The sequence below is a fragment of the Phaenicophaeus curvirostris genome, chromosome 7, assembly GCF_032191515.1.
Source record: "Phaenicophaeus curvirostris isolate KB17595 chromosome 7, BPBGC_Pcur_1.0, whole genome shotgun sequence".
Classification (NCBI taxonomy): domain Eukaryota; kingdom Metazoa; phylum Chordata; class Aves; order Cuculiformes; family Cuculidae; genus Phaenicophaeus; species Phaenicophaeus curvirostris.
The window spans coordinates 24,612,335-24,624,707 of record NC_091398.1 but is presented as its reverse complement, the minus strand read 5'-3'; the positions used below and the strand labels follow the sequence as shown (position 1 = coordinate 24,624,707).

At 39.8% G+C, this 12,373-nt stretch overlaps 1 protein-coding gene and 1 long non-coding RNA gene across 2 annotated transcripts in view; both read right to left on the bottom strand.

The window, feature by feature from the left end:
* Positions 1 to 6,349: 6,349 nt before the first annotated feature.
* Positions 6,350 to 9,005, bottom strand: LOC138722969 (uncharacterized). Its single transcript, XR_011337783.1, has 3 exons — positions 8,920 to 9,005; positions 7,266 to 7,341; positions 6,350 to 6,538 (listed from the first exon to the last, which is right to left on the bottom strand). It is a non-coding gene; the product is annotated as an uncharacterized lncRNA (long non-coding RNA).
* A 404-nt stretch (positions 9,006 to 9,409) lies between these two features.
* The window catches only part of PLA2R1 (phospholipase A2 receptor 1), a 45,533-nt gene continuing 42,569 nt past the window's right edge, over positions 9,410 to 12,373 (bottom strand). The window contains exon 30 of the mRNA XM_069861238.1: positions 9,410 to 12,317. Coding sequence (XP_069717339.1) covers positions 12,100 to 12,317 — 218 coding nt within the window. The 3' untranslated portion in view covers positions 9,410 to 12,099. The remainder of the gene's footprint in view (positions 12,318 to 12,373) is intronic.

Genomic DNA, 12,373 nt, shown 5'->3' with positions numbered 1-12,373 from the left:
GAAAAGTCCCCAGACAGAAAAAGAGAAGATGCTGTTGTCTTATTTTTAACAAATACATGGACATCTTTGCTATGAAAGACTCAAGTGCAATCCCATCTTCTAAGAGGGATCTGAACCCACATTGATCCAAATTAATTCAGCAACTACCAGGCTAAAGCAAGTTCTCAGTGTCTCCTTTTGGAATTTATCCACTTTAATCAAAGCACAGAAATACTCATTAGAGCATGAACTGGAATTTGTTTCCTTCTTCCCTTTCCCCACAAACGAATACTGCCACTAATGGAGTGCAGTTGCGTTCGTATTCTCATTGTGACCTGTTGAATGCTTACTTATTGGTATAAAGTCCAGTGGTTAGACTGTGTTCCTCTTATGAATCTAGCCCTTGACTTGACAAGCCGAAGTCTTCAGAAAGATAAAGTGCTAAGAGTGTATTGATTTTAACTTTAACTCGGGAATAGATGCAGAATGTTGTTGTAATTCTACCTTAAAAATAGAAAGATTCAGCCGCTAACTTCACAGTGAATCCTTATGGCAACAATAACCATATTTGTTAAACCTAGCATTTATCTTTAACCTTTACTCCCACACACTTTCATAGCCACAAGCCCTGTCAGTGAGGACACAACAGACACAGCAAAGTAAGGACAAACAGAAGAGAAGACAGGAGTCTTGACTTTAAAAGCAAAAATTAGTGAAGACTCCAGGTCAGAGTGTATTTTACTCACCTAACACAACATGTTTAAACACAACATTGGACATAAAAAGAGAGCATGAACAAACACAAACATAGTGCTAGAGATCACTTTAAACAGAAGTGACCTTCAATTAGTTCATTTTTACAAAAAAATGTAAAAGATTTTGAAAGGACTGTTAATGCTGTAATACAACACCACAATAATGCTGTAATTAAACAACTTTTGGGTGGTAATCTCACGTTTTTAACCCAATACATAACTGAAAATAGAGTTGCTTTATCCATTTCATTACGCTGCCATTTTAGCTGCCTCCAGTTACACTGCTCTTAGCCTGAACAGAGAACAAAAGTTACTTCAAGTTTAGCTGGAAAAAAGAACTTTGGAATTTAAATTTTACCAGCAATTTTCTAACAAAACATGTATCTGTCTGGCCTCAGAAGCAGTCTGGAACCAGTGACAGAATGAGGAACTACACACTGTTACTGCAAGGGGTTTTCCCCTTAGTAATAAGGTGTTGGGTTTGCAACTTGCGCTGTAAATGGCAATCAAGCTCCCTAGAAGACCACCAAAGGATAATTCCTCCCCTCCTCCCCCCATTTTATGTATGGAATATTCAGAACAAAACCCAAAGTTGACCAAGATGACACACAGTGATACTATTAAAATCAGAAAACGAGCCCTGGACCTCCCCAGCTCCTAGCACCAGACAAATCCTTTTGCCTGTACCTGCCACCAAACAGCACAACAGCAAAATACATGGCTTTCCCTTTCTCTTTGCCTCGATTTTCTCTGAAGTAGAGAAATAAAGACTGGTTGACTCATGACCCACTGACTGACCACCACTCTGATGCAATTTGTTTGCTTGTTTGTTACTAGCATTGCAACTGCCTAAGCAAAGCAGCAGCGATGCATGCCCACACCTGCTGAATATTCCACCTGTTGCATTTGTTTACTTGGTTGGTGGTTTGTTTTCTCTCACAAGATTAGGATGAAAGCAGTAGGACCTATAATCTAAAGCATCTCTGGCGCTTTCCAGGGGAAGTCAGAGTTGGGTCCCTTTTGCATTAATTCCTGTCCAAAAGTGTGGATTTTCCCCTCTGATCTTCAAGTGTATGGTGACATATTAAGACTGTCATTCACAGGCACTCAGGGATGCTTAAAGCTTAATGCTTTCTGCCAAAAATACTAGAAGTGTCTCTTGTTACACTTTATGTAACAAGTTGCAATTCAATCAGTCCTGGGAGGAACGGGATTGTTGCAGCTTTTTGGAAATGGCACGATTTATAATTACCCCAGTTCATCATTTGTAATAGCTGTCAGTACACACACATGGATTACATCAAAGCAACTAAAGAGAGTTGGAAATAATCAGACAATGGACAAGTTAAGAAGGTACTTGCCAGCTACCATATTGCCTACTGGATAATACTTTAGCTAAGCCTGTAATACTACCTACAACATTAAAACCAAGTAAAAATTATACTTTTCATATATTAAATTGTCAAGCAACTCAAGTTTAAAAGGCTTACCTAACAATGGTAAGATTTTCCCCTAGCAATCTGACACCTAAAATGACTACACACTGAATTACAAGGAACAGAACAAAAATCAGTTTAGCATTCCACATGATCTATTTGTTGTACACAATAACGCATTCTGCTACATCTATTTTGGCACTTCCTTGCTAACAGCAGATGTCTCTGTGCTGCAACCAACATTATCAAGCAGAAAAAGGAGCTCCAACATTAAGCAAATGGTGAAAGTTAGTCCTAACTTTCTTTCCCCGTCTTTATTTTTTTATACCAAGGTATTTTTTCCTTTAATCCATTTTTCCTGTGTCAATTTTGTCCTATAATTACAGCTAAGACTGACCACAAGTTAAACGCTGAACTGCACTGGAATTTGGTATACTGCCTATAAATAACTTCTCCTTTCTTCCATTTCCTGAAATGGGGAAAAATACCTGCACATGCTACGTAGCCACCTTTCTGGTCAGTTTGTAGAAGAACGATTAGAGCATCCATATAGCACAAGATGTAAATATGTCACAGCAGAGCCTATGATCCAAATACTATCATACTTTTCTTTCTTTTTGTTATTTTCAGTTTTACATTTTTATAATACTTTCTAAGGCACAGTATGCAGCTTTAAAAATCCCTTTCATTACTGCAAAATGGTCAAGAGGCTGACAACAGTCTTCCCCTCCACACCACCCCTCCCCCCCATTTATATCACAATAAATGTATACCCAAAATATATGCTATTCATACCCTAAAGTAATTCCTTAATGTTAGACTTATTTCAGCCTCAGGACTGCCCATGCGTACCACAGGGAGAAAATGAATCTAAGACTGAATTGTTATCTGTCTTGAGGTATTCAGTCATGTATCACAATCTGACTTCTCTCTTTCTGCTAAAAATACAAACCACAGTGTTAAAGTTTTTTGGGTTTTTTTCCCCAAAAAGATCTACATTATTTTTTATATTTTTCACGGAATATTTCATATACACATTTCCAATTCAATCTCTTCCCTAGAGGGTTAACAATTAGAAAACTGACTTCCCCAGCTGGTTTTGTTCATCCTCCTGAATTCAGTCAACATCTATCAGAAACAAAGACGTCAAACAAAACATATTAGGCTTCAGTATTCTCTTGTGAAGGTTTGGCCTCCAGCCAGAAAAATTTGTTATTTTCTGTGTAAGCATTATTTTTCTTTCCCTGCCCAGCAGTTAGTATGGATCAAAAGAACCATTGCTTTAAAATGGACTCATAAAACTAATAAACACTAGCACTGACATAACACTGTGCACCTTAGGTTAAATCTTGCATCTGTTTTGGGTATCCTTGTATTTAGGAACATGCTCTGATGTGGGCTTTCTGGGGCTCTAGCTTTTTTCCACATCCCATGAATGTTCTTTTTCTCCAGAGGGAGACAAAAAACCTCCTAGCTGTGTTAGGGCTCTAAACACTGTTTTCAGAAACTTTGAAGAATGTCCATGTCAGAATTAATTTTCTTCTTTTTGGTGTTGTTTTCCAAATAGATTAAATGCATCTCATTTTAAAGAGGAAATTTTTATGGTTTTATGATCCTAGTAGAATTGAGGTCAACCATTCCTGCCCTTTCTCACAGATTCTAGCTTTTCTTTGAACATCATGGGCTGCTTTACAGTCGATCCAGCATCACTTGAACTAGATTTAGCCACATATACACTCCAGCAGACCCACAAAGAACTAGGAACAGCTATCTGTGAGTCTGCCAAAAGCTGCCCTGTAAGTCAGTCATATCACGGTGCTTTGAACCAGGCAGTTGCTGCGCAGGAAGTTGCTGTTTCCTGTAAAATGTTACAAAAGAGGAAGAAATGGGAGCTTGGGAAATTGCTGCCACCTATGTAGAGGTGAGTGATGCTCCTTCTCCCAACAGGCTGGGATCCCACCTATGATCAAACTCCAGACCTGCTGAGGCAACTGGACAGTACAGAGACATCTTCAAAGTACAACCCAAGTAAACAGATCATCAGGCATCCCATCATCTGGATCTGAGACTTTTCAGGGGTAAAACAAAAGCAAAACCAAAGAGAGTAAAAGAAATGAAAGCAAACCAAAAAAAAAAAAAAAAAGGTTTCTATTTTGCATGTGTATTTTTATTTTTATGCTCTTCACGTAGTGATTCTGGGCCTTCACTACTTTTATGCTGGATGTGAATTTTAGTTATTTGGGGCAGGTGCCTGCATCCCACTAGCTGCTGTAGTACGTGAATTGGATGATTCAGCTTTACTCATTTCAGAACTGGCTCTTTCTGTCCTGAGACAGGCAACAAATTTAACTAGAGGTGTTTCTCATATCCCAGCTGCACAGAATTTGTGGCCACAGAGATATTAAATTCTGGCTGTTCAACATCTGTGTGGGTCAGAAGGCCTGAATCTAGAAGCTAGGTTTGGGCTAGAAGGCAGTAATCCCACAAACCCATACACACCAATATTTTCAGGTCAGGCTTTACTCATCTTTACCCGGACTGAGCTGAAAAGGCCATCCAGCAGTGTTCTGAATCTATTCCCCAGCAGTGGTGGTGGATCGATTTGTTTATTTCTAAATCACAGTTATCAAATCTAACAGTGGACACTGCTACTGAAGGTGACCTTTTTTTGGTCCAGCTAGTCTCACGGTTATTTACCACATAAATCCTGCTGTGGTTTCAGTCAGTTACTTCTCGTTTTAGTCGTCCCAACTAGTAGAAATAACTAAGCCCTGTTCTCTTTATACTTTTGCTTTCACCATTGATCAGCTCTTCCTTTCATCTGCCCTTCCATGAGGGTTTGCTTTGGGCTACATCAGAGCAAGCAGGCAAGCAACATGTAAGAGCAGCTGAGCCTCACCCAGCTTCCTCTTTACATTCCTTCCATCAGGCAAGAATGAAGGAAATGTATATGTAAATAGGAATAGTTAAAATCCACATCATCAACCCTGACTAATAGATTCTGGGAAGCTGGGGAAGATGAATGGTCAAGGATAAGATGAAGACAGGAGCCCACACTGGCTTTCCTTCCCTCTTCCATAACTTAACCATACTGGGACACTCAGGTGCATGGTGTGTACACGCCAGAGGTGCCGTGTTCAGGGAGGCAAGGCACTCCAGGAACCTGCAGTAATAAAACCAACATCAGCCACATTCCTGGGTATGGTGTGTGGGGAAGAGACACTCTGCTATTTGTACTAAAACTTTTTTAAAGGGTTAAGTAGCTGCTGCTTCTGTAGGTGTTCTATTAATCTGTTCTTTGCAGATGGAAAGCCTCCTGGAGCTGTTCTGATGCATTTCCACGTTTAATTTAATGGTACCTTACATTTTTTATGGCCACAATGTGTCCCATATGTACAACTCCATCTTCAATATTTGCATTAGAAACAATACTAATTTAAAGTAATTCAATTTGCCTTTCAGTATAATTTTCATCCCACAGGACTAGCAGGACGATCACATATCAATGTGGCAGCAGAAACATTACTTTCTTACCTTTTCAGAAATAATCCTTCTGATATTCTTGAATATCAAATACCAGAAAACATAATGTCTAGGTCATGTAAGCATTTAGGTAGCTGTCAGACTTCAGGTACATAATAGGTAAACCTGCTAGCATCAGGAGAAACTTCCCAAGAGGAACTAATACAGATAAAGCAGAATTATGCATAACCTGTGCTAGGATTGTAACAAAGGAAGCCTTGAATGACTTAAGAATATTATTTTACTTTATATTAATAGTTTATGTAATCCAGCTCATTGGCAGTGTCCAATGTAAGGGGCTCTGCTTGCATACCTGAACCTGGAAGCATCAAGCTCTGGGATGGAGTCCCAAATCCAGCGTCAGTGAAGCCACGCAGCCCAAAGCTGCTGATGAGGCAGAGTCTGTCTTTTGTTAGCTCATTGCAAGCTTACTTTTGGCTTTCCAGGGACTTCTCACCTACAGCACACAGAAAGCTTACGGCAGGAAGAAGTGGCACAGCAGATTTAATCAGGTTATGACCAGGGTCAAAGGCCTAAGATCATGCTTTAGAACAAATGACCTGACTAAACAGCTTCATAAGAGGAATGCACTTGATGGGATAATTTTCAGCATTCACTAAAAAACTGTAAGAAATAATACAGAGGATTTTTTTTTTTGTGCAGCATAAATGGAAATTTTTACTTTCTTAAGATGAACATATATCTATAAATACGTGAAAAGATACAGGATTAAGGTTTTTTTCCAATGCATGGTCTGAGACATTGCATTCTACTAGTCAATCCAGTGGTGGTGGATGGCTTTCAGGCACCCAGTGACTGCCATCATTACCTGCAGGCTTGTCACCTCTGTGGAAAGCAGATTATTAGTTAGGCCTTTATGTGCATGATTCAGAGAAAGAACCTTCCCTATTTTCCTGTGCTGGCATGCAGAGGAGAGTGACTTTTAGCCCAGTATGCATTTCAAGATTTATCTTGTATCTACAAGTTTAGCTGTTGTTCTCACTAAAACTGTTTTGAAGCATTTATTTCTGAGAACCACAGCAGAGGTTTAGTCTGTAGGCTGAGGTTAAGAAAAAAAAGTGGCATCTGTTATGATAGCAACAAGTTGACAAACAAAAAAAAGCATTAGAAAGAAAAGATATGGTGATAAAAGCATTTTTGCTATTATCTAGCTGTGCGCTTTTGGAAACCGTTGCAGTCTAGAATCACTTCAGTGGTTATAAATTACCACAGTGTTATTTGCAAGCACTGGGGCAGGCTGGGCCTGGTACACTTCCTTAGACAACCACAGTTTGTCACCAGAGGATTGAGAGAGTCTAGAAGAGCTGCAGTATAAGGAAATAAGATTATACAAACTAACACTCTAAAGTGAGGCTTTATTACAAAATGATTCTTAATGCCTCCTTCTACGGTTAAGTTTCTAAGATCAGAATTCAAATCACAGTCATCCTATATAAAGATAATGGATGTAGAAAAGGATCAGCAAGTCTTATGCTCTGAGCAACTTACAGAATAAATTGACAGAAGGAGAAAATAAATCGGCTTTCAACAGCGCTGTGGAATGATTACTTACACAATAAATATCTAAAATGTCTCTTCATTTCTATGTCTTCGTTTTCCTTTTCTCATATGAATTAGTAAGCAAATGCCTGTATTAATATAGTAAAGAAATAAAACATTAAAACAAATCCATTTACAGTAAAGAGACACAGCCAGAGCATTTTCAGTGAATTACCTTTCCATCAAAGGGATCAGAATTACAACATAACAAAGATCTCTTTACTTATTTATTTAATACTCAGGAACCTAAGTGGATTTTCCCATCACCCTCCAAACAAAAGAAAAACCCACAGATCAGCATAAGGATTTGTATCATCCCATTCTGAGTATTTCAATATCATTTGTTGAGAACACACACTGAAACTTGAAGGCCACCTTAGCACAGTTTTGTAACATTGCAGCCATGCTTAAGAACTGACACTGATATTTGCATTCCTGTGACCTGGGAGTTTTGCTGCTTGTTTAAATGTCTGAAGGATCTGGTGCAGATCCCTGTCATTTTTCCTCTTTAACAGCTCAATTTGTCAGCTCTGCGTGTTCCACTACCATCTGCTGGCCAAACTGAGACTGTGTTTCCAAGCACAGAGATCTACCTTAATTCATACCATCTCAGAATAGCATAATGCCTTTCAATTTGCTCCTGTCAGTTACTTACACATGAGGGCTGCAACAGATCGTGAGATATCACTGCCGGCCTGCAGGGGTTTAAAATCAACATTCCACTGAAGACCAAAGGAAATATTATTATAGCTCAAGAAGAGGCCTGTTCTGTTCTTTTCTTTCTTTTTTTTTAGAGCCCTGCACACATTGAATGTGTGCAATTTAGCTTTTAACCAAAAAATTCTGCTTAAATTTAAATGCCCTGCAGGAAGGGTATGCCATGGATTTCATTACAGTACGTTTATTATTATAAGAGACTGAGGATGTCTGTTACTACACTAAGGGAGGGGCAACAGGATGAAAGAAAAAACTAGGGGGCTAAATTAAATGGGAATTTGTGTGATGGCCCCTTGGGAACCAGAGCCGATTAAGTCTTTCAGGAAGTGCAGAAAACTGCTTATTCTCTACAGTCCCTCTGGATTGTAGTGCACAGATTTCAAACAGCCCCATGGCTCCTTTCTTGTCCTGACCCAGCCACAAAAGTGTGGGTGTGCATGTGCACACAGAAGTAGGCGAAGGGAGGAGAAGAGAAGAAAGGAGAACATAAGGAAGGGCAGCACTGCACTCACGAGAGGCACAGTTGGGAAGTGCTTTGCTTAGAGTCATTAGTCACTTACAGCCTTGTGCCGCAACCCTTTGCTCTGCCCAGTCATGCTGGACATCTCCAGCATACATATGTTCCTATTGTGGACTCTCATCCAGCTGGGATGCAACAGCTGCGTCAGGCAACTCTTTCCCTCAGAGGCATGATGCAAGGGCTTCTAAAGGGACTAGAAGGTAAATTTTCTCCTGGAATGGAGTTTGCAAAAATAAGCACATGTATTTTTTTACAAACCCCAATATCTGGTAGACAAGTTTTTTCATATTTTGTCCTGAATGCATCTATCTATGGCGGGGATACCCTTTGATCCCCTAAGGCAAAGGAGCGATACGATATCTAACACTTCCCTTTCTCTAACATATTCAAAGAAGCTGGCCTGGAAGAGGAAAATGGAACATTTGGTTACCTGCTCAGGCTCTGATAAAGAGTTCTTCGACACAGGAAGCACTTTGGTGCTGCCCACAGAAGACACTGTGCTGCACTCCATGCATCTCCATCTTGTTTGTGGCAGAAACAAATGGGCTGCCACAAAACAGCCTCCACAGTCCCCAGGAAAATTGCTCCAGCCCATCACTCACCCCTGGTAGCCCCACCTCCACAGACTGAAGGGAATGGGCAGTAGGATGGGAGAATACTTGTGCATCCTTCCACCTCCCAGCACCTCCTGCACACACGTCCATGCCCTGTGAAGTACTGGGGCCACCATGTGTGCGGAGACCGTCTGCAGTGCCCAGGTCTAGGTCCAGCCACGGAGCCAGAAAGGAGGCTGGTGCAAGCTGTTTCTCTCACATCAAAATGACCTGGTGCAAAGCCTGGGGGCTGCTGTTATGAGACACTAAGGTATGGCAGCTAATTAAAGCTGGGGAAAGATTCAAGAAAAATTACAGCACAGAGAATTATTATTCACGCTTTAATTTTCCAGCAGAAACAACACAGTGAATCTCACTGCCAATATCATCAAGGTCAGCAGTAAAAACATAGTCACCACATACTCTGATAAAGAACAGTATAGGAGACCTCTGATTAAGGGAAAACAAACAAAAGCTATGAATAACAGAATTCAGAACAAAGATGAGAAAGCAATCAACAATTACATTCTTAACTGAATAATACCTGCAATTCTAAAAGTTAAACAATGTAAGATTTAAAATAAGTATTTAAGGGTCCTTTCCCCTCAAAACCATTTCAAATCAGGAAGAAAATACTGCTTCAACTATTTTTCCCTTAATGCAAAGTCATCTACATCAGAGTCAATGTTAACCAATGATTGCTATTTTTAGGTTAGGGTTATTTATTACACCACTGCTCTGCAAATATATTTAAACAATTATGATATGCCCCAAGGAAAATTGATAAAATGCCTATGTCAAGTTTTGTGGAAAAAAGAAATACACGTTCATTAACCACATCAAAATCTGACAAGAGTCTTTATAACTATTATCAGCACTGTAGCCAATAAACAAACAACCCCGGCGACAACACAGCTTACTCTCACAAAGAAAAACCATCCTGCAACCCACTCTGCTTGCTGTACGCTAAGAAGGCAGCATTTACACACTTGTCAGTGAATGAGATCAAGGAGATTTGTTGGTTTAAGTTCCTCCAACTGTAGTTTAAACAGGTGAAATTCTCACAGGGAAGGGAGAGATGGTCACAATCTTTTTTCTTCTTTCCTTTTGGTGGTAAAGAAGTTATCCTAGTTCACACCCATAAATAGCAGACTTCACATAAAAACAATCCCATAGATAAACCTAGAGGACTAAACCTGAACTTTTAAAACATTACCAAAGACTCATGTATGGGGTCAAACCATTACAGAGAACAGACACAGACAAGCTGTTTATATCTTATATGATGGAAAATCTCAGATTAAGAACTGTGATAGCTGCACCCACAGAAGTTATTGAAAAGAGTAAGCTGAAAATTATACTGGGATCAAAAACATCTGCAGCCTCTTTGACAACATTTTTGATCAGTTCTGTAAACCAGCACAGAAATATTCTATGTACTAAGTAATATTTAAAAATAGCCCTATACATAATTATGATATGAACAAGCAATTTTTGTTTCTAGAATTGTCCACATGAAATCTAACTAAGAGGCAGTCATACATTCCTGTGCATGTGCACAAACACTGTGTAAAAACATTCAGCTGGCCTTAACTGCTTGCTTAATTCTGAGGAACGTACCTCCATCTTAGGGCTCTTACAAAATTGTTAGAATGAGTCATCTTAAAACAAACAAACCAACAAACCCAACAATAACTGCGGCCCTTTGCAGCAGCTTTTAGAGATGACTGAAGGCACACTAAATCCATTCTGAAGTAATTCATCATGACTAACCATTTGTTTTTCCTCACTGCAGTAAAAATAAAAAACAAAGTCCCTGAAATCTTCCAGGTGTTTTCAGAAATGTGGGTGAGGACTGGTTTGGGTGGTGGGAGTCCCATGGAGTGTAAGCGTTGCTGTCCTAGGCCACTGTAACTGAGGTAGTGCAGAAACCTGAGCTGGGTCCTTCACAACAATCAGCCTGCAGACCAACTGGTCTGCAAAATTCATCTCCTTTGTTAGCACCTTAATATAAACACTGAAAGTGTCCTTCTGAGGGGCTGCTACATGGGTTACAGGACTATAGCACCTTCTGGGCAGAGCAATGCGGCTCCCCAGCATGTTGTCCTTAGATTTTAAGAGCAGGGTCTCAAAAAGTCATACATGAATACTGCTTGCAGAAGTACTGTAGGTGAATAGAGAAGTAATTTATTACCATAACTTCAGCAAGATTTAGAAGAGTTTTTTTTCTTCAAACAGGTATTTCCGAGAAATGTCTTAAAGAGAGAGGTTGATGGGATTCTATTTCTTAAATTATCTGGGTGAGAGATCATATAGTTAAATTTTTAACAGTACGTTACATGCATCTCAAATTAATGTTGACTTCAGGATGACAAAGCCTGTGTGCCATTATACCTCTAGACTAAATTATTTTATGACATGAACTAGGTATCACAGGCCAAACTACCAAAAGTCTGGCACTACTATGTCAAAAGTGACTTCATCCCTCTGCAAGCTTGGAAATCCACCTGGCAAGAATCCATTGTCTGAAAAGTAACTGTTCATTCCACAGAAGGAATGGTTATTAAGAAAAAAACCTACCCCATAATCTTTGGAATACGTTTCAGAGTTCCTAAATTCAAAGCCAAATTTTAATGCTGGCTCATGAACAGATTCTGTGACATACAGAAACAAACCACAAAAGCCCAAACACTCCCAAAGGAAAACGCATGAAAATGCCTGCTGCTCTGGGGCCTCAGACACGACTGTTTCACAAGAGCGGTTGGAGGTTTATGGTTTTAAGTTCCTGGCTTGTCCCAAAGGAGCTAGTCTATCCACAGTTCTGCCTTCCACCCTCACCTCATCCTGCCACAAACCAAAACATCTCCAAGGCAGGGAACCCCTATGGCATTCACAGCACAATGGCTATAAGGATTTCTCTGGATATAGGTACCCCAGGGGACTCCTGAGAAGGAGAAAACTGCTGCAGATCATGGAGTTTCACATGGAGGACGTGACCGCTGGCTACTTCTGATCAATTAATTGTTGTCACTTCTCTCAAAATCAGAAATGAGAATGCTTTCTTCCAAAGCAGGAACATCAGTGTTAATCTGTGGCAAATAGGCATTTCTGATCCACAGTATCCTGCTGAAGAGTTGGTTATTCTGTTTATACAGGCACCACAGGAAAAGAGAAATGGCAGCCAGCATCACCAACGTCACAAGAACAGCCACAGCTACGAGCCCATGGTTTGATGCTGAAAGGAAAAGACAGAAATGATTATTAAGTAAATATCACTATAATTATAGGTAA